General features: G+C 36.4%; 1 protein-coding gene across 1 annotated transcript in view; it reads right to left on the reverse strand.

Annotated features, from left to right (window-relative positions):
- Positions 1-23,635, reverse strand: part of Nkain3 (sodium/potassium transporting ATPase interacting 3) — a 613,960-nt gene that overhangs the window by 153,453 nt on the left and 436,872 nt on the right. The window contains exon 4 of the mRNA XM_050145189.1: positions 7,802-7,999. Coding sequence (XP_050001146.1) covers positions 7,802-7,999 — 198 coding nt within the window. The remainder of the gene's footprint in view (positions 1-7,801; positions 8,000-23,635) is intronic.

Genomic DNA, 23,635 nt, shown 5'->3' on the forward strand with positions numbered 1-23,635 from the left:
AACATTTCCTACTCTAATAAAAATTTCAATAAAAGTCGCATTGTGGTCTCTTCTCAGTCTAAGACACAGATCCACTTTTACCGTAGATGCTTTGTGCTGTCCGGTGACTTTTGTTCCCCTAATCTAGAAGAGTTCTTCACTCTGTCTTAATTTTAGCTGACTATTTTTTTTTCAATAGCAGGAGGTCTTAGAAGCTTTAATCCTCTGACTTAAGACTGTATCATCTCAGTGTGAACAATATACACCACCAAGCACACAACACCTATTGAGCTTGGTATTCAAGCCTCCTTCATTGCAGCCACCCCTTCCTTTCAGCTTTAAGCCACTCTTCCGTCCAAGATTACCCACTTTTCTTCTAAAACGTTTTTGTTTTTATATTTTTTCTTGTAGTATTTTTCTATGTAGAATTCTTTTACATTTATTATTATCCAAGAGAACTTCCAAGACAAAAGATAAACATTGCAGCTTCTCTGAATGCTACTTTCTCCTGTGGTTTCTAATGGCACATAGAAATTAATTTTCTAATTAATCATGTAATGAAATCAATTAATGCTAAGTGTCTAACATTAATACTCATTTTATGTCTGAAGTAATTTTATAGCTTTCCTGGTCTTCTACAAAAGATCAAAACATATTATAGTAAGGACAACACCAAATACAAGTTAATACATCTCCAACATCTTACCACAAGGTCGCACTAAAGCATTTTGTGGAGAGTAGGGAGCTACAGCTGTGTTTGAATAAATGAAACTATTTGTCATTTAGAAGGAATACAAAATGTGAAATGACAAATTTTTCTTCATGAAATTTATACAAAATTTTGTTTGCAGGTAAACGCTTTTGAAATCATTTCTCTATTATGAATAGCTACGTTTTCAACCTAATAGTTATTCCAACAAAGAGATAAAGATGAAAGTCTGCCGACATCCAAATGACATTAAATTACCCTAAGTAAAATGTCAGTAAAATTAAATTTCTTTTCTCTAATACCACTAAAAGCCCATAGCCACAATGTTTGTCTTGGTTAATTGTTTAACAGATTTTAGATTTTCTATATTAATGGAATATGTGTCAGATAGTGTTTCTAATTAAACTTTGAATTTCTCTGATGAAACTGTATTTAAGTCTATAGAATGTCATAACTCACCTTTGCATTTTACAATGTCTAGCAGATCATTTTAAAATAATAAGGTAGTAATAATTCATAAAAACTCACTAGCATGTCTAGGATACTCATGGACGTTGAAGCTTAGGAAAATGAATTTCTTTGTTTGGAAATGACAAGAGAGTTTTGATGGCTCTAAGAGTTGATTAACATGCAGAATAAAATTTTATCTTGTACATTTTATTATGAATAAGATACAAAATAAATCTGATCTTTAAATATTCACATTCTTTAAATTATTAAAACCCATAAATCCTATATATAATTATGGACAATATGAATATTATGCTTACATAAGACTAGGCAGTTTGATAAGAACAAAAACCTGTAAATCAGATGTTTCTATAAGATGATACATATTCATAGACAAGTATATGATGGATTGCTGAAATTCCACTGGGAATTTTATCAATGGGAAGGTGAATGCTATATAAATTTGAATTATAGTTCTGAAAATTTGACCCAATATTGTATGTGTATATAGCAGGGATAAGAATTAAAATCAAGCATATGATAAAATATTATTCAGAAATAAAGGAAATGAGGTTATAAGCCTTGAAAGTTCTGCTAATTGAAAGAAGGCAGGGGAAAGACTTTCACTGACTTCACATCTGATAGATGACTAATATCCAAAATAAAGTCCTCAGGAAACTAGACATCAACAAACCACATAATATACTTTTTATAAATTGTGTATAGACTTAAACAGATAATTATTATTAGAGGAACCTGAAATGGATGAGAAACAGTTAAAGAAATGTTTAACATTTTAAGTTATTTAAAAAAATACAAATCAAAATTACTTTGAGATTCCATCTTACAACTGTCAGAAACGCTAAGACAAAAAGAAAACACAGGTGAGGAAGTAGAGCAAGGGAATACTCCTCCATTGCTGGCTGGAGTACAAACTTGCAGAGTCACTATGGAAATAAATATGGCAGTTCCATAGAATACTGGTAATCAATCTACCTCAGGATTCAGCTCTACCACTCTTGGGCATATAACTAAAGAATGACCCATCCTACCACAAGGATACTTGATCACCTATGTCCATAACAGGTTTATTCATAAAAGCCAGAAACTGAAAACACCATAGATGTCCCTCAGCTGAAGAAAAGATAAAGATACATGGTATATTTACATAATTGAGTATCACTCAGCTGTTAGAAAATGTGATACCATGAAAATTGTAGGCAAGTGGATGGAACTAGAAAAAAATCACCGTAAACTAGGTAACTCAGATCCAGAAAGGAAAACATATGTATTCACTCATAAGTGGATACAAGATGTGTAGTAAATGATAATCACACTATAGTTACAGATCCAGAGAAGTTAGATAAAGAGGAGAGGTCTAAAGGGTATGCAAAGATCTCCGTGGGAAGGGGAAATAAAATAGATTTTGTGGGGAGGGTGGAAATGGGAACAGGAGGGATCAGGTTGGAGGAGGAATGGAGGAAGAAAAGTATGGGGAGAGACAACTGGAAAAAGTGAGCATTTAGGGGGTGATATGGAAACCTAGCATAGTGGAAACTCTCCTAAACCTACGATAGTTACCCTAGCAAGGACTTCTAGTAATGGAGGATATGAACTGGCCATCTTCTATAACTGGGACAGGTTATACAGGTTAAAGTGGTGGGTCTGGGACACTAATGCCACAAAACTTTCTACCTACAACCGCTCCTGCCTACAAGACATGCTAAGATATGGTGGCTAAGAGCTTCTGGGTGTCTTTAACTACCAACAACTGGTCTAACTTGAGGCCCAAGCCACTAGAGGGAGCACAGAGAGGGAAATAAAAGCCTTTTGTGACTAACATAGCAATGAATTTATGGGGCTGTGAATGGCAACAGCAGTGGAATACCAATCACAGAAACAAACCATATGTATGTATGTATGCATATGTGTGTGTGTGTGTGTGGTGTGTGTATGTGTGTGTGTGTGTATGTGTGTGTACTCTTACTGTTATTTTCAATTCATGGAGCTGCCAAGTAATATCATGATTCCAACAAGATACACCACCTTATTGCTCTGTGGGTTTAAAACTTAACTCAGCAGCTAGGCGGTGGTGGCACATGCCTTTAATCCATCACTCTGGAGGTAGAGACAGGTGGATCTCTGTGAGTTTGAGGCTAATCTGGTATACAAAAGCAAGTTCCAGGATAGACTCCTAAGCTATAGAGAAACACTATCTCAAAAAAACAAAGCAAAACAAAAACCAAAAACAACAACAATAACTCAACTCAGCAATAGGCTCTGGGAACACACATGCCTTTCTTTGCCATGACATAAGGATGCTTAGTGGTGTGGGTGAGAGCATGAAGTCGGGAGTCTTTCTATCTTAGTCTGAGGTTCACATTCACTCAGAAGATATAGAACCCAGGAAAATCCCTTTATCTTTGTGTAAGTCTTATTTTCTGATGTGTAAAATGAGTATAATAACATCTACCTAATGCGCCATTTTGAGCATTGAGTTCATACTCATAAATCATTTCGTGCAGCCTCAAGCAAATGTGAGGTAGGGGAGAAGGAACAGAGGTGAAGGGAGAGAAAGGGACAATTTTAACTGTGCTAACCTTTTTGGCGGTGTACAACCAATATAAATTTAATCCAGGGATTGGGGTTGCACTTATTTTTGTACTGTTTTTGTAACTACATAAGTACTGAGTTAGCTTTAGTGCTATCTGTGACTGTCACTGTAAAACTGACTCTGAGACAGAAGAGGATGCTATTTCTACAGCCTTTTGAAGACAGAGATTGTGCGGGTAGACTAAGTTTTTTTTTACAGCTTATAATATGCAGTTTTAATGTTTATATAGGCTGAATGCATCTGATATGGGTGTCTGAGAACAGCAACAGATGAAGATGTGAGGGAGAAAAATAACTTAAAGAATGTGGGAATAACAGAAAACTGGTTCTCAGAACTCTGCCCCCAGTTCCAACCATGCAAACTTGCTTCTAAGATGTGAAATAATGAGACTCACATCTGTGGAACCTAAGAGAAAATATCTTGACCCTAAGAACTGAAGACAATAAATGCAAAATTAGTTCCAAAGAGAGTTAGAGGTGGTGAGTCTTAGAGATCTTTTCCAGGTTTGTGGGAGAAGGAACAGAGGGATTGGATTAGTGTTGTGTAATAATCTTCCTAGGAGAAGGATCGAGGGTGATAGAACCTGGCTCTACAAGGTTCTTTGGACACTCCTGACCATCTTCCAGATGAGGAATGAACAAACGGATGTAGACTGAACAGCCAGGCTTGCAACGAGGAGCTCAGATCATCTCACAGTTGGACCATAGGCATGGACTCTGATTTCTCATCTTGATATATTCCCTTGAAAAGAGCTTCAGCTCCATGTGCTGACAATTTACAGTAGCCCTGCGGAATGAGGGTAAAAAGAACCTTTGCTCGGACTTGCACTCTTTGATTCCTGCTTCCAAGCACGGAGTGCATGTATATTGTAGGGTGTGTGTGTGTGTGTGTGTGTGTGTGTGTGTATTTAGAATCTGGTCCATGACCATCTTTGATAGCTGTTATTTTTGTCATTTCTATCAAACTTGTACAGTTTTTTTTCTGTGAAAGCTTTGACTAGAGACTCCTTTCTTCTATTTCTTAGCAATAGCTTAAATGCAGAATTGTTCAGTTCACCAGCAGTGCTATATACCTTGGCATATCATTCAAACACTTTCCTCTAATTTAGAGAACAGCTACCCTGAAATCCTTGGAGGCCCTCACCCAAACATCTAGGTGGTCTGTAATAGTATTCCTTTCCTAGGCTCTTTTAGATGTTTTCATCCATCCAGTAGGTTAAGAACATAACCTTTGGTGTAGCTGAGCCTGCAGGATTTTGTCTCATATCAAAGAAGTCTCTGTTTCTTGACTACAGCCTGCTCCACATCTAACAGAGTATTAGCCAATCAACACACAGAAGCCATTAAATTTAGAATACACAAACAATTTTGTACAATCAGATTGTAATAGTGCCCATACTCTACCATGAGAAAAAAAGAAACATAAAAGTCAACCTCAACAATAAAATGTAATGTAGAAAATCAGTCTCATTTTATCCATAGTTTTGATTGTCTCCAGTCAGTTTTTACTTAAAACTGTTAAGTAGAATGCTCCAGTAACTAACATCTAAATATTTTTAACTGTACCTAGTTTTGAGTATCATTTTGATGAAATCAGTCACTTTTCAACCATGCTTGGACATGAATTATCCCTCTGTCCAGTGCATCCTTGCTCTGTTCTTTACACTTTGTCTGAGATGTTGGGTTGGTAGCCATTATTTGACACTGGCTGTGTTCTCATTTCTTTATTTGCATCAATAGCTTTCCAGAGAACAACTGCAATGGTTTTGAAAACTCAGAGAAACCAGAAAAGACATAAAGTACTTCCTGTAAATGAAAAGATGTAGGTTCTTGACTTAAAGTGAGCAAAAATGAAAAAAACAAAAAACAAAAAAACACAGGCTGAGGTTGCTAAGAGCTAATGTAAATTATTACTTATCCATATATATATATATATATATATATATATATATGAAGAACAATATGTTATAGGATCCAGGAATATCTGTGAATGACAGACTGTCAGCATGTTGTAGGAATGAGGAATTTGTTAGAGGTCTTTAAGTAGTCCCTGTTGATGGGGAGGTCTACTATAATCCCATAGCTGTGAACAATCAGAGTACATTATATTTCAATGTAAAAAGATAAAATATTGCATATTTTGTCTTTTAAAATACATTATACAAGAAACCTCAGAGAGCAATGGCTAACCCATTTATTCCGTAAAGGCTGTATAACAACATAAGAGCTATGAATGCACACTGGCAACCTTGACTGGTCACTAAAAGAAATTAAGAGATTCATTTACAAGTGACAGGCACATTTGGGCGGCAACATACATAGCTTATTTAGAATTTCCTTTTGGGTAAGCTTTTATGAGGCAGTCCAGCTCCTTCTCAAATATCCTCACCTTGCTCTGCATTTAGCTTGGTGTTACTCTGGGGAAATGGCCTTTTGGTACCTGTATTCCGTCTCATTGTAGACCATTGGAAAGTATGCCTTCGTCTCACAAAATGGGTTAGCAATTTACTGTGAACATTTTCAAGTGAAGTTAATTTTTCCACCTATAAGGCTAGACAAGTGTTTGGATTAAAAAATATATTAAAAAATATATTAAGAAACCTTAGAATGTTATTTAAATGGAGGGTTCTTTTGTATTTTAAATGGTTAGTTCTTTTGTAGTTTAAACCAAACTGAAAAATCATAAGAGAATGCTAGCCTCCAGATTTCTAAAGAAAGATTTCATCACACACATTTTACTGGTTTCACTTGAAACTACTGATTAAAGAAGGACCAGAGGCTTGCAGGACCTTGGTTCTACTGCAATTTAATGTGCCAGGTTTTGTTGACTCTTCATGGGAGGCCTTATCCTTTCTAAGGAGTGAATGGGGGGTGAGTTGGGGGAAAGCAGGAGAAGGGAAGTGAGGGAGTGGTACTGTGGTTGGTATATAAAATGAATAAAAATTTTAAAATAAAAAAGACCAAAGGAAAAAAAATAAAGACTTATACAATTATGTGGAAAATGATGATATATGATACTTATAGAGTAAGACTGTAAAGATCTAGAATAAGCTAAATTCTTGATGGAACTTTAAAAACATTTTACTGTTTTCACTTGAAACTACTGATGAAACTACTTGAAACTACTCTCACTAACAATGAGATGCCTTTTGTTGTGTCAAATAGTGGCTAGTTCGTGTGCAAAATAAAGCTGATAATGGTTATATTGTATTTTGACTCTCACTAAAATATTAACTCCCTATTGAGTCTCCAAGACACACTGTACCTATCTGGAAGTGGTAACACAACACTTTAATCTCAGGACTTGGGAGGCAGAGGCAGGTTGGTCTGAGAGCTCAAGACCAGTCTGTTCTAACACAGAGTTCCACGCCAGTCACGAGTGAGATTCTGTCTCAAAAAGAAAATAAACCACTGTACGTTGTTCTTGATGTTACGCATTTTAAATAATTCCCCTCCATACAATGGTCAGAACGTAAGCAGGCATCTCAAGGAAAGAAATTACCTAACAGAATTCCTGGTACTTTAATACTTTCTGTGGCATAATCAAGCCAGTTCCTCTGTTCCTTCACGGAACTGTGTTGGAACTGTGTCTTAACATAAAATATTAAATGTCCTTAGTGGGTCTTAAATTTTTAAGGAATAATTATTTGAAACATGGGGTACATAATGATCAGCAAGCCATTGGACCTGCCTCCATCATTCCCCAGGAACAGAAGCCCATTTGAAGAATGCATTAGCAGCGCAGCTTGCGGTACTTAGTGGATAATGGACCACTTTGGGTGGTGATGATATTATTCCACTGTGTAGTGCAGGTTGGGTCTCAAAGTGGAAACCATAGTAACGACTTGATCCTAAACAAAATGTCTATGTGAAGAAAATTAACTGGGAAAAGTCCAGTTAATATGTATCATTAAAGACTCCATGATTGCCACTGTTTCTGTGCCTAATGCTTTCTGTGTGCTTATATGAGGCCTTATGTACCAGGATGCAGATATAAGATGTCAACGAAGAAGATTTTCTATTGGATAATAATCCAAAAGTGAGACTTACAGATAGCAGTATTTGTACAGCACTGTGGATGACCTCTAGGTACTGGAAATCGACGACACAGCCTGTGACTGAGACATAGGTGTAGTCATCCATCATGCCATGGGCCGATGGGGGCAGCACTCTCCGGACACAGCCAGGTCCATGTTCTCTCCACCATGACCGGTGTACAGAGATGTTGAAGGTCATCAGATCTGTGTCCTACATGACAGTAGACAAAAGAACAAAAGAGACAATCTCATTTACATCATATTTCTGGCTTTGACATTGGAAAGAGTTCAGGACAGGTGGAAGTGCTGAAATGATTTTAATTTCAAATGGAAAAAGAAGAAAATTCAAAGTCAAAGAGGCCTGTGAATATTACATGACTGCACTACTGAGTTATCATTTAACATAGAGACATAGTCCTTTGGGTAATATTAGCCTCATAAGGTTAGTACACATCAAAAGTCCAGCAGAAGGGTGCTTTGCTTACATAGATTTTTTGATGCATTTCTTTCTGTAATATCTTTGGCATCATCATCCTAAATTCATATTTACTGAGTGTTTCATTAGATGATGTTTTTTGAAGAATCTCATAGGAGATTTGTTCAGAACCCTCTATAGATACCAAATGTAAATGATGCAATATTTAAACATAAACTTTAGCTATTTTTACCTAAATCTAATTCATCTCTATATTTTATAATATAATGCCTAATAAAATGCAAATTCTGTGTAAGTAGTTGAGTAAATAATGAGAAAATAGTTTGAACATGTTCTGTAAAGACACAGTTTTGTCTTACTCTCTACTTTCAATCATTGATTGTTAGAATATATGCATATGAAGTCCACTGATATGAAAGTCCATCTAAGCATTATTATCAAGAAAATTAGAATTTAATGAATAATTATTCCCTCTAAAATGCATGTTACATTTCTAGAATCTGTTAATTTTATCTTATATATCAGTAATCAAACCTTTTCAGACATGATTTAAAATTTATCAGAGTCTTTACTGGAGACAATTATGGATTTTTCATCTTCAAGAGAAGACTTTTAATATAGGGTGAATATGTCGAATAGTAAAAGCATCCCCTAACTTTTTGATGTCAACAGGAAAGTATCATTGGAAGTATGACACTTGACTTTCTGTGACAGATTCATATGCATTGAAAATGTTATTAACATCTTCAGGTTATGTGTATAAGGAATACATGAAACATACACATACTATGTAATTAGACTGGGTCCCACACCCAAATTATATTAGGTATACATAAACAGTATAAAAAACTAAGTAAATATGAGAAAATTGCCCCAAACACTTTGGATACAGGATTCATTATCTATATTTCTACAATATCACCTGTGGAAGACTAAAATATTGACATCTAAAATTCTGGATAAGATGGTAGACAAGAAATTCCCTTTGTATGACTTGGTGAAGAGAAAGAATGAGTGAAGAAAGAAAAACAGATTCTATTCCAAAGACAGAGTGATTACTGGAATTGTACAAAGACCAATACAGAACTTCTGAAAACTGCAAAGAAGAAAGAGATACCATGAGTAGAAATAAGCCAAACACAAGATATCTCCATTTGTGTGAAAGAATAGAAAATGAGTTCTCATCCAGAAGGTAACAGGACATCCTTGTGAAAGATTTGCTTTAGACAAGCTCGCATCTCTGACAAACTTCAAATCCAGTTGCAAGTTTTGACAAGACAGTGATACCTTAGGAAATAGGTCAGTACTAGAAAGGAACCCCATTTTATCGCTCTAACTGTCTCAGATAGTACCATCTTGAGAGGGAACCTATTGTTTGAAAATGAGTTAACACGTGGAGCCAGCAGATGGGGAATAATCGCTAATCTGGAGGCTTAACTTAACTAGTCCCAATATTAGGGTAACAGCTGTAAAGTAGCCATGATGGACAATAACAAACCAAACAAGCGAAAACAGAAGGGATTTCAGCTCAGGAAGTGAACTGTGTGTGGAAGGGCAGCTCCATCTTGGTGACCTGAAACAGACTGAATCAACTGAGAGTAATTGTACACTTTGGAGTTGAGAACTATGAGCCTGACGTCAGCACGTGGGTCAATCTCTAGAGCCACCCATCTAACATTTACTGCTGTAGACTCTGAAAATTATGAAGCTCCAGTAGGAAAGTTGACATCCACATGTTTGTCAACAGGGTAATTAATACTGGAAAGATCTCCAAAGCGTAATGCCAATTCTGCCTTTGCCGTATTGTTGCTTCCCCTAGCACATTTAGAGTACACCTCTCAGCTAGAATATCAGCACGGCAGAGGATGCAATCTGAGGAGCCTTGTAAGGTGGAGCATCTGCAAGCTAAGACTGGCTGCTAGTATTAATGCCACACAGATGCACATAGAAAGGAATCTACTAATATACTAACACCTATGGTAGACACCAAATGCTTGTCCAACATGGGCTAACCCCAACATAAGTGACTGGAAAGAAGAGTCTACAAGTACAACTGACTTTCATCCTTGGTCTATGCCCTGCTGAGAGTGTGGATTCCACACCTGTTGGATGAAATATTCTGGGAATATTGGTTGAGTTCACTAGACTAAATTCTACTTCAACTGAATTTTTAAATATTTTTAAAAATTTAGTTAGTATGATCTATTTAAAGTTAAGGGAACTGAAGTAAATCAAGTAAAGATATTTGTAAAGCAAACCTGGAAACCTAGGTTTGAGCACTAGATCCTTGGTAAAGGTGAAAGAAAGAACTGACTTCACAAGTGGTCTGTGAACTCCACATGCTATTCCCACCCCAGTCATCATAATACATATACACAATAGTAATAATGAACAATTTTAAAAATATGAGGTGGTAGCATTAATGTTAACATTAATGTTATATCAGCATCTGTGTGACCTCTCATGTCCATTGTGTTTGTTTTATAAAACTGGGAAGCCCAATATTTGTTGTGCAAATATTTGTAATCCTTATATAATAATGATGAAGTTTTCCACTTATTAATATTTTGTGGCCTTCTTTATCTCTTCTATTTTTGTTGCATGTCTATTTTTATCAGATATCAGAACAGCTATGCCCTTTTGCGTTTGTTTGCTTACTGGATTGACTTCCACTCTGTGGCAGTCTTTGCCAAACCAGAGTCATTTTTTAGTTAATAACAGTTTAAATTTGATTTCTAACTTAGTAACATGCTCTACATCTGTATTTGTAAGCTAAGTTTTTGTTGATGGTTATTACTGAGGGACGATTACTAGCTTGTGTAATTTTGTTGGCTGTGTTTTGGCGGGATGACTCTTCCAAATTGTTCTAGTTCTTTTTGTCAACTTGAATCAAGCTAGAGTTATCTAGTAAGAAGAACCTAATTGAGAAAATGATTCTATCAGATTGGCCTATAGGCAGGTCTTTGGTTTTTGAATTATCAGTTGATGTGGGAAGACCCAACCACTGTGGTTACTGTTGTCTTGAACAGGTGATCCTGGAAGTATAGAAAAGCTGACTGAGCCAGATTGGATAAGGAAAATCCCATACTACACAAAGAATTACAAGTAAGTGAGAAAAGCGGGGAACTAAAAAAGTGACCCTCTTCCGGGAAGAGCACCCTAACTAGTTGTCCCCTGCCAAATGGTCATCCCTGAAAACAGACATACATGTAGCAATATTCTACAACAGTTTATATTTAGCAATATATATGTATATAAAATACATACATGCATGTAATAACAACTGGTGGCAAAAAGAGGCTATGAATTTGAAGGAGAGTAGAGAAGGGTATATTAGAGAGTTCGGAGGAAGGAAAGGAAAGAAAGAAACAGTATAATTAAATTACAATATGAAATAGCCCTCATAAAAAATAAGCAGACTGAGCGAGCTAGGAAAAGCAAGTTAGTATGCAGTGTTCCTCCATGGCAAATGCTTCAGTTCTTGTGTCTAGCTTTATACCTTGAGTTCCTGCCCTAACTTCCCTTCATGATGGAAACCAAATAAACAGTAAAGTAAATAAACCCTTCCTTCCCAAGTTGCTTTTTGATATGGTCTTTTTCACAGAAATAGAAATATAACCAGGATACACGTGAAGGATTGCAGTTGCCCATGTGAAGCAGGAGAGATAATGCAGGGTGGTCAGGGGGCACCCAGGCCGAGGCACTGAACAGTTACGCAGCTTGGAAAGGAAATGGTCTTTGGGCTAGATCATCGCTTAACTGGGAATCTGGGTGAGTGGAAATAAGTCAGACCAGGGGACTGCACAGGGGCAGCTGAGGGAGGGGTGGGTGCGCAGACTAGGGCATTGCATAGCAGGGAAGCTGAGGAGGAGAAGCAAGGTCATATTCTGTTGGCTTCACAGCTTCTTCTCCTCCTAAGCAGAGCCTGTTGTCATTCAGGCCAGAAATTTTGGCTGGAGAAGTTCGATGTATGACCAGAGGTTGTCAGGCAATTGCACATGCTAATAATTGCTCCTCTAGTTACTTTCAGTGCTGTCTGAGGACAATCTCCACTTTAATAGCTTCTGAAAGTGGGGATTGAGACTCTGATAGCATATGGAAACTGGTAGGAAGTAGAAAGCTCTTGAGCTTACAGATGGGTAACACTGAATGCCACCGGATTTGAACTCCGTACAGTGCAGTGGGAAAACTGACCCTTATAACTCTCTGCTGCAGAGGGTGAGCAACGAGGTCACAAAGATGTTACAGTAAGTTCTTGGGAAAAAACTACTTTATGTGGTTAGATTTTCCTCAACTTAAGGAATGCAAAGAACTTTTATGGGCATGCTAAAAAATCNCATGCTTGTTGGTTTGCTATTCAATTACCTTTACAGAAATAGTGCTTTATTGACAATAAAACATTTCAGTTCATTTTTAGGGTCTGTTGATTTGCTACATGAATCATTTGCAATTACTCTCAGAGGGAAAAATATTACAGAAAAATAATTGCTTTCATTGGTGAATTTGGTTTAATGCAATGAAATTTACCTGCAGGCAAACTGCAGAGATTTGCACCGACTGCTCTATTTTCTGGTCATCAGATTTAATCTCTTACAGTTGGTCCTGATTAATATAGAAGAAGCTGTGTGTTTCTTCTCGTCTTAACAGAATTCATTAGGTTCAGGATGAATTAACATGATCTCAGAATCCATAGAAATTTCTCTTTTTTTAAGCCCTCACATCCAGTGACCTTTGCTATTGCGGAATATAAGTTCCTTTCAATTTGACTTTGACTAAAATGTATACAAATAAAACACAAATCAATTTATGAGTCAGTCATACATATTTGTTACACTCATAAAACCTCTCAGCATAGCTCTCACTTACCTCTAGAGATACAGCCACTCATAAGCCTTACTATGCTTTTTCACCAAAAGTATTAAAATTTGACAGTGAACATCAATACCATAAAATTATATTTAAAGTCCAGACATGAAAAGTTTGCTATGGAGTTTATATTTTAGACTTGTATCTAATTTCTATGCCCTTCACTTCTGTATTTATAACACACACACACACACACAGAAAAACTACTAACCACATGACAACTGAATTTCCTGTACAAGAAAGATCAGACAGAAGGAATGCATAACATTTGATGTTTTTATATACATAAATAAATACTCGAAGCCATTTATTTTGTTGAAACTCTTAGTTACTAAGTCAAGACATGTAGTTTTTAAACACAGGCAGGTGGATTAATCTGAAACCACAGTTAAATTAAAATAATTTTGAATATTTTAAATGTCATTTCTCCTTCTGATCTTGTAATTAGAATAATATATGATGATTTAAGCTCACCTTGTCAAGAAAGTTGAAAACAGAAGCAACTGATGCCTTTGACTTACAGGATTAAAAATGAACTAAACAATGGAGTTTGGATTCATGAAATATAGGTGAGGGTAACAGAATTTGGCATCCCCAAATATGACACTTTGGCATGAGGATTATTACTTTGAGGTAGAGAATATTTAAAAGAAAAAATCATTCTTGAGAGGGAGGGGGAATGGAGTGGGGAGTGGGGGGAGGGGGAGATGTGTGGGAGGAGGGGGAGGAAAATGGGAAACGGGGAGGAGGTGGTAATTTTTCAAATAAATAAATAAAACAAAACAAAAAACAAAACTTTATTTTTCTTATTTGCTTAAAGCAAGGTCCTAATTTACAAAGATGCACTCCTTCAATGCCTGCCAGGGGGAAGGCGAAGCTTGATCATCTAACAGGGCTCCCCTTGCTGCCAGCCTGGAGACAACACAGATAAATGTGCAAGGCAATGTTTCCTAACCACATTGTCTATGATTTCTTTCTTACATGTAGCCTTCTACACACACTTCTTCTGTGTATGTGTGCTGAAGGCTGGTATTTGAGCCATTTCTTTGATAATCATCCATTCTGTGGGTGTCTGCCACGTATATATGAAATATACATGCCAATGTTCTTATTTGATTCTCTGTTCTTTTTATTCTATTCCATCATTTGCTAGTCAGTATCTCAGCAATGGATTTAGGATAGAAGAACAATTGTATTCTATTGGTAGAGGGTGGTTTATAGAACAAAGAGGAAAAAAAATGAGAGAGGAGAAACCGGAAAATGAAACAAAGTAGAGGGTGGGAAGAGATGCAGAAAGGACCACAAAGCTGTAAGGAGAGCAGGTGGTGTCTTTCTTTTGTGGTCATCAGTGAAGGAAAAAAAAAACAGGATGGTGATTTTTGAGAGAGATTAAGAAAAATAGCTGTTGATAGATCTACATTCTATGGTTAAGGCCATGTTCTTTAAATATTTGAACTACAGAAAAGTGGTTCAAGAACCCTTTGAAATGTTGCTCCTTAGTTTTGCATATAGACATGCATTCCCACGTTATCCACATTGTTTCCAATGTATTCTTTCACATGCAAAAAAAATCGTTATTCATTTCTTTATGGTATATTCTTATACAAGTTTTCATTAGCCAAAGAGTTAGAATTATTGTCTTCATTCTTTATATCACCTGCTTGTTATTGTGTGTGCTTGATTTTAGACAATCTCTGTTTCTAAATACAGATCCAACTAAACAATAATATTTATATTTTTATTTAATCTTAGTTGAAGATCAAAGAGTTGTTGAATTTGCTGTTATATAGACATCTGTCTTCTTGTCTTTTAACTTTGTTTTTATTAGTTGCCAGCACAACTGGAAGTAAAAAAGACGATATGTTACAGAGAAGTCCATCTGAGCTTAAATAATTTGCTTAGTTTTCAAGAGTTGGGTAGAATTTGTATTTATACAATAAAATCATGTGAACAAAATATTTGTGCATTTCTGAATGTGAATTAGAAGAGTAAGACAACTTCCTACATATCTAATGATCTTCTCTACACTAAACATTTTAGGGAGAATGTAGATTTATATGAATCACAGAAAATTTTGCTTCATAGGAGAGGTTTATGTACTTAGATATTTTAATACAAAGACTGGAAGCCTGCACAACTTAAGAATTGACCTAACTGTGACAGTAGAGGAGGAGGTAGGTCAGTTAATTTCAGTAAGAGGTAGGAGAGAAGTCTAGTCTTTTCATCATCAGGGAGGAAGAAGCTGTGGTTGGTGGTTTGTGCATATATTAATTTTAGGTAAAGGACAATCAGTTATAACACCTGTGCTTGGACTAGAGGAAGGCTTTGCCATTCCTAGGGAAAGCTTTGGCATTTTTATGGGCCTGAAAAACTGGGGTCCTAGACATGGCCATGCTCATGCCAATGAAACACATTTACTCAGGACTTCATTAATCCTCCACAACTTTTATTGATTCAATAAAAATTCAATATCAATTTTATTGATATAGCAGTGATTATATATTCCTTTCCTACAATAAGAAGAGCTGCTATAGAAGGGCCTACAGAATATTCAAGCTTTCATGGGGAAAACATGACATTTGTTGATGCTTTTGCAAGTAACATCAATAAAATGTGTACCACTGATGTTGAATATAATAGTCTAAAAGCCTCGGGGTGGAGGTAAACTTATATTATCGTGGTACCTGGGAAGCTGAGGGAGGAGGATTGGGACAATTTAAGGATAGTATGGCTCATAAAGAGACCTTGTATCCACATACATACATACATACATACATACTTAAAAACCAGTCTTCAAATTGGGGTTTGGTCATTAAGCATTTATATACTCAATTTCTCATCTTTACTAGCTGTGCATTGCTGGAGTTTTTCAGTTAACTGACTGTTGGCCAGATACAACCTTTATCACTAAACTGGGGTTTGATGCCATAGTTTCAATCACTTCATGAAGAAATGAAAGCCCATCTATATATTATGTGAGATACATGGTATTTCTAATATTAGCTACGCATTGGGATTTAGAGAGAACATAAGAGTTCTTATCTCTTTTTATTTGGAATGTGTATTACAGAGGGAAAAGCAGGTGACAAGGAAAGGACACACAGGAGTTACACAATGAATGAGTAGTTTGCTATCAGTGATTAGGATTGCTTTATATAAGGTGCCCAGGATTTGTTTCTCTGAAAGTTGAGTAGATATTTATGTTAATACCTACAGAAAGGGTGATGGAGACATAACTTAGTGGTTAAGAGCTCTTGCTCCTACACAGAACCAGAGTTTGATTTCTAGAACCTACATGGTGGCTCTCAAATGCCTAGAACTACAGTTCCAAGGAATCCGACACCCACTTCTGATCTCCTTGGGCACCAGGTACACACATGGCACAAAGATATACATTTGCAAAAAATACACATACACATATAATAAAATACATAAAGAAATCTTAAAGAACTTTTAAAAATATCTATTGAAGGATTAGACAAACTATTAATAAAAGTCAGTTTCAGTGAAAAGAGTTTTCAGGCTAACAGATTACACAGGCCGAAACTGTAGATGGTCTAGAAGGTTGAATACTGAGGGAACTGGCAAAGGCTCTAGGGATGGAGGAAATCTAAGATGAGGATTGGGTGGCTTAAAGAACGCTAAATCCATAGGAGACAAAGCTCTGATAAAAAAAAAAAAGACATACCAAAAGTCCAGATGGGCAGACAAATATTGATATCATTTATTCCGGATTGGCAGAAATTTATACAATATGTTATTGGGCAAAAATGGAAAGAAGCTCATCAAATTGTGTCTGTAGTGATAGATGTATAAGATTGTGTAAGGAACAGAATGCTGTCCTACATTTCAGAATAGTCTCTTTCCCTTCCCCGATAGTGGCACATGGAGACTTACTGAGAGTTGTGAGAAGTGTGTTGAACACTGAATGTTAAAACTGAAGGAACTAGGTGGTTCTCCTGCTGCCTTTGTTGTTTCTCTGGAGCCTTTACCCCTAACACTGGACACAGAAGTCTCTGTTGTTCAATAGTTACCGAGTTTTCCTGCCAAGATACGATCCCACCAGGAATTTATATTTGTGGCATTCAGTTTAATTCAGTGTGGTTCTCTTTATCCACAGCTCTAATTTTGAGTGTCAATTTTCTCATGGTCTCACTTGCCCTATATATTTAAGAGCTGCCCACTCGTCTGTTTGTAGTTTCATACATGTTAGAAAGTGACACAGTGTGGGGATGACACACACCTTTAATCCCAGCACTTGGGAGACAGAGGCAACTAGCTGGATCTTTGTAAGTTTGAGGCCAGTGTGGTCTACAGTGAGTTTCATCACAGCCAGAACTGTTTCACAGAGAAACCCTGTCTCAAAAAGTCACAAAAAAAGAAGGGTGGTGACTTCCAAGATTTTTCCATGCTGATTCAAACACTAGAAGAATACTCTTTTCTTCTTTCCTCCTCCCTCCCTCCCTCCCACCCACCCTCCCTCCCTCCCTCCCTCCCTTTTTTAAGGATTTCTTCTAAGACAATAACGCTAAGTGCAATTGTAAAGAACATAGGTAAATGGAGGAGGTTCCATCATCTCTGCAGAGAGGAGTAGCAAAAGTCTGTGGTGTAATCAACAGGAGAGGCTTGACTATACTGTCAAAGTCTCATGTCTTTCTTTACATAACATTGGGAAATTTCTACAAGTTAGAAGTTAGTAATCCGGGACTTTCTAATTATTCTTTATCGCCTCAATCACTTAAGTTAAATATTTAAAATCGTTTCAACTGCTGTATCTGAACCATATTTTATAGGGTACCATGTGTATACAATGTGATATGATCATGTCAGCCTGTTAGGATTTCCCTCATTTATTCCTGTTAGACTATTCAAGGTTTTCCTTTAGCCATTTTGGAATAAATAGTGGTTTGTTGTTCACTGTGTTGAGCCTTGGAACACTTGAATTATTCCTTCCTAACTGTACTTTTTCATCTTCAACCTCTACTTCGTATCCTTCCGTGCTACCCTGTCAGCTTTCTGCTACCTAATGTCAGCTTCCAGTCCATGACAAAACACCAGAGGTAATTAATTTAGAAATATTTTTGGTTCATGGTCATGGAGGTTTCAATCCACGGTCACCTGGCCTATCACTTTTGTCTTATGGGCATGTGAACAGTATGCAATAAATGAAATGGAGAAAGAGATGTACTCTCTTTGACAAAGTCAAAAGCAGAGACAGACAGACAGATAGATATGATCATTGGTTTCCCACTATCCCTTTCAAGGGCATATGTATATTGACCTTTATTCCTCTCAGGAGCCTCAACTAATGTTTTTACCCTCTTCCAGTTAGTTACTGGCACTAAGCCTTTAACACACATAACTTGGAGGGCACTCTAGATTCAAAGTGTATTGTGCTCAGGTAATGACTATTTTAGTTTGTTCTGTGGGATCACGTGATTTACCTAGTCTCATAGAAGAAAAAAGGAGGAATAAAAACATGCCACCTCTCTGTGTTTGATTCACTTTACATTAATCTCCTTCCTGTTCTTGCAGATGAGATTTCATTCATTGGTTATAGCTCAATAATCTCCTATTGAGTATTACCACACTTTCTCTGTCAGTAGACCTCTGGGGTTATTTCACATTTTGGCTGATGTGATCAGTGCTTTAGAACCCTTCAAGGGTTGAGAAGCACAGTGAGGATTCATAGAACACCAGCCCTCTTCAAGAAAGCACATGAGTCTTTTAAATACTATTATGCATCTCCTACCAGTGATTAATTTTTACTTGGTCCATTCCCATCCACATCTTTGTTCATATTGTTTCTTCTACTTTTAAGAAATACAAAATTCGTCCATATGGCAAAACCAGGATGCCTTGAATATTGTCTTCCAAAGTCTTCTAATACTTGAATACTGACACATTATGTAAGTGATGTCCCAAAGAGTGTTATTAAACAGACATAATGCAATTTATAAATATATATACTTACAATATACTTATTTTATATATGCATATGTTAATATGTCTTTTCATTTAAGTTTTATTGCAATGATGTACATTTCATTTATAATCAATGAATTTTTAACATCTGTAGTTTACTTAGGTAATTACCAGCTGATGATTCAACACATCTGGCTTCTTTGTCTTTGTGTTAATCAATAATTGTTTGATTACAATATTATGCCTCTTATGCTAATTAGACTTTTGAGACCATGAAATTGTTCCACCTTTGTGCTTCATGCAGGCACTAATGTGTTATATTTATAGTTTAGTGTACTCATAAATCATGAACACATTTGCATGTCTACACACATAATACTTAATTTGCACAAAGAAAAAATTTCTAATCACGTTTGTTTTTGTTACATTTACCACCTGGAAAGAATATCCTTGCTTGTTTCTCAGTTCAAATTTAAAAAATCCTTGTTAGAGAGAAAAAATAATGTTCCAATGTGACAGAATTCTTTAAGAGAATGAAATGTCATACAATATTTCCATTGATGTCTTTTAGAAAGCTAATTTGGTAAATAGAATAATACTGTTACTTTTGTACTATGGATGCTGTTAAAATCTCAAGCTAGGAAAGAATATTTTCTTAATTGTTTCTTTTGATCAAATAATTATGAAGTCTAGAAAGAAATCTGATTAATTATAAAATTGCCTGTGTTTAAATCCTATTCTACCGATGCTTATCTGTTACCACCTGTCTCCATTGACTGAGTGTCCATCTTGGTTGGCTTGTAGAAGGTATCCTAAAAGATCTGGAGGCTTTTGAGACAATCAGTCAAATGCAATTCCTTGGGGTTGATTTCTGCTGAGAGCTGCATGTGTGTTAGCCTCTTTCCGAGGCCTTGATCCTCACATGTGATTTTGTATGTATTGGTTACATTTACATTGTTATTACCAAATACCTAGCAAAAGCTTAAAGGAAGAAGGACTTATTTTGTCTCAAGTTTAAGGAGGTACATGAAATTATGGCAGCAAAGGTATGCTGGAGGGACCAGCTCTTATCCACAATAGGTGGACCATCAGGCTGCTTGTTCACATCTCAATGGACCAAGAAGGACAGATGGACTGGAGGCAAAGCCAGGAAGTCCTCCCAACCCAGGCACCCACTTACTCTAGTGGAGTGCCACCTACTAAACATATTATTACTAGCTGGACACCAACTGTTGAAATGCATAATACTACATGAGACATTTGACATTCAAACAGTAATGGTGCACCCAGGGAAGAGAGGGCTATCACTTTGCTGTAGGGGTAGGTAAGCTGAGGTTTAAAATGCTAACCCTACCATCTACAGCTGCATGCATGTTGAGAATATTTCTAACATATGCCATTTAACTTTTGATTCACTTTGAGAGCTATTTGGGAAATTCAGATTCCTTTTTTTAACATTGGATGTATCCTTCATCTAGCGAAGAGAAAGTAATGACTGCCTTGATAGCCTGCGAGTATACAAAGATAATGAGCAGCTAAAGAGCAGACATTGTTTTATTGGTACCCATTTCTGTTCTAAGAGAATGATAGTGTAGGACATTTTCCTTAAATATTTTTGGTATAGATCTGAGTTATGGGAATATCTTCTTTTCTCTGTAAACGGAAAGTTCTTCCAAGTCGTTGACTCATTCACACTGGAAAGTGAATGATCACATTGATGCTAACTGCCATGAACCCAGTTAGTTTTAATTTTCCTAATTAAAGGAACACAATTTTAGCTTGTCTTTAAAATGTTAGAATTGAAGTTTTCTGAATAATATTTGGAATCCTGTCAATCAGTATACGATGTGGTATAAATTTCTTTCAAGAGGCAGTGGCATTTGCCTTATACATACTGACTATTCTTAAAGCCTGTGTGTTTTTTATTCAAAGCCTTCTTATATGTAATTTTTGTAGGTATCTACATGAACATATATCTTATTATTCAAACCGATTTGCCTCTATCCACACAGTCCCCTCAATCTGTGGCTCTTTCCAAGAACGGACTTCTAAGTGGAATCTAATTGACTGTGGGTAGATCACTGTGATCTTTCAAATGACTGCTGTATGACGTTATCACATATGAAGAACAGTAAGAGAAGTCATGGCAAGAGAGTGAACAAAAAAGTTAAACATTGAAAAGAGGAGAAAAAAGTGAACAGAAAACTCTCTGCATTACAGATTTTTGATAACTTCTCCTATGCTTCTTCTGAACCCTTCAAGGGACTCTAAAGTGCTGATCTCAATAGTTAAGACTCAGGAGCACTGGCTATCTTGCTCTGTCTCCTTTGCCAAAACACAAGAGTCTTTATTTTTTTTTCATGCCATAGCCAGCTTTATTCAGAGCATCAGACAGTCTATACGGTCACCTGAGTAAAGGTCGAGTGTATACAGTCACAAGGACAAGGCACACATGGCAAAACATGCTTTTCCATAGAGTATATAAAGGCTAGTTTAAACATTTAGTTGAATAACAACAGCAAGTAATAATCAGTAATCTGAAGTAAACTCAGTCCCATCTGCTATCCCTGGGAAAAGCATGAGAACACAATCCAAGAATAAGTCCATGTGTTTGAAGAAACAGGTCACTGCACTCTTGTTTTCTTGGAGTGTTCTCATATGACTCATAAAGAAAACTGTTGAACAATGGCAGCACACACCTTAATCCCAGCACATGGGAGGCAGAGGCAGGCAGATCTCTGTGAGTTCGAGGCCAGCCTGCTCTACAGAGTTACAGGACAGCCAGGGTTACACAGAGGAACTCTCAAAAAGCCAAAAGAGAAAAACCAGCAATGATGCCAATTCATAATTTACACAGACCAAACCAAAATACATGAAATTATCAGAATTGCATTCCCAAGTGGAAGATATAAAAAAGATTCAAACTGAATTTCTAGACACTGTAAAGTATATCTTTATAAATATGTAATAATGTGAGATTCTGAGCCTTTGTGACTAGAATAAAATAAAATTATAACTAAAAGTGAGTCCACAAGAGTCTTTAAACAGCATAGGTTTGCTCCTTATGAAAAAATGTCACTATAGATAGATCATGATAAACTTAAAAGTGTCATGAGGCTACAATATCTGAAACATTGTTCTTAATTCAACACAGTGTGAAATAATTCATGTCCTAACTAGCTCTTTATAATCTAGGATGCATAATCTATGTCAGTTAAATACATTAGAGAATATAGAATCAAAACAGCTTGATTCAGAATTGTTTATGTATTATGTGCTTTTTACAAAAATTGATATAGTCTAATGATAGGATGCTTAGATAATATTATCAACCAATGATAAGGCCCATTGGCATGCTATTTATTATTTAAAATATTCAACTGGGTCTACTAAGAAACATTATAAAAGAACCCAGGTTTGAGGGGAGGGGTAAAAGTCATTAATTTAGTAAGTAGGACATGCCATTTTTTTTCTGAGGCTATAAGAGCCAATCCATCCTGGGACAACTCTTTTTCTGTGAATGAGACATTCTGGAACTTTAGAAGTTAATTTAGAGATTTTGAAGGAAGAGATCAAGGACAAAATGATAAACATAAAATTTTTATTTCTCCTTTTTGAAAGACAGTGTTTTCGGGTGCGTTTGGCTGAATAAGGCCTCAAAGAACTCCAAGGTAGACACTGCACAGCAGGCATGGTGACTGAGATGTAGGCAGCACTTGCTTAACACTCTATGTCACCATCAGGGAAACAGTAACAGAAAGTTTCTGTGCAGCAGGTCATGGGTTGAAGTTCGTACTTTAAATAAATGGACAATTAAAATACTTGAACTTCTGTCAAGTTATCAATTATCCCTCCTTAGTTCCTGGATTTTTATTTCCACTGACCTTTTTAGCATTATCTGGTTTCAGACTAATACCAAATCTCAGCACAGCAACTCTTGAGGCACATTGTGTAAAATTTTGATTTCTATCCCAGGGTCTTTCCTTACGTTTTAGTACTGAGGAAGTCTGTTATATGAGGTTGCTTGTTCATTCCCAGCCTACTCAAACTCCCGAAATAATCACACAGAAACTATATTATTTGCAATACACATATTTCCCTTCTAGGCTCCATGGTCTTTCTTGACTCCACCTTTTTTTTTCCAGCATTCAGTTTAGTTTTTCCCACCTACTCTATTCTACTCTGCACAGGTCCAAGACAGTTTCTTTATTAACCAATGGTATTCACAGCATACAGAGGGAATCCCACATCATCTCCCCTTTTGTGCTTAAACAAAAATGAAGGTTTTAACTTTAACACAGAAAAATATAGCCCAACCAGAGACAGATGCTGAGTGGTCAGTACCATGTGACGATATACAGATTAATAGAAATGCGTTAATTCAATATGTAAGAGTTTGCTAGAAAAATTCTAGAATCATTGACCAAGCAGTGGTTTAAATATTATAGTTTCTGTGTGATTATTTTGGAGCTGAGAAACCATGAGCAAACAAGCAGCCTCCTACAACAGAAGTCTACTTCAAAGATCCATCCTTTATGTAGGGAAAGATATATACTAAATTAGTGCTATTTTGAATTAGCTGTTTTTAAAATTGTGTGTGTTTCTGTGTATTGCATATGT

Source organism: Alexandromys fortis, unplaced genomic scaffold (assembly GCF_014885135.2).
Source record: "Alexandromys fortis isolate MF-2015 unplaced genomic scaffold, M_Fortis_MF-2015_v1.1 scaffold_2_1_26212458, whole genome shotgun sequence".
Lineage (NCBI taxonomy): Eukaryota > Metazoa > Chordata > Mammalia > Rodentia > Cricetidae > Alexandromys > Alexandromys fortis.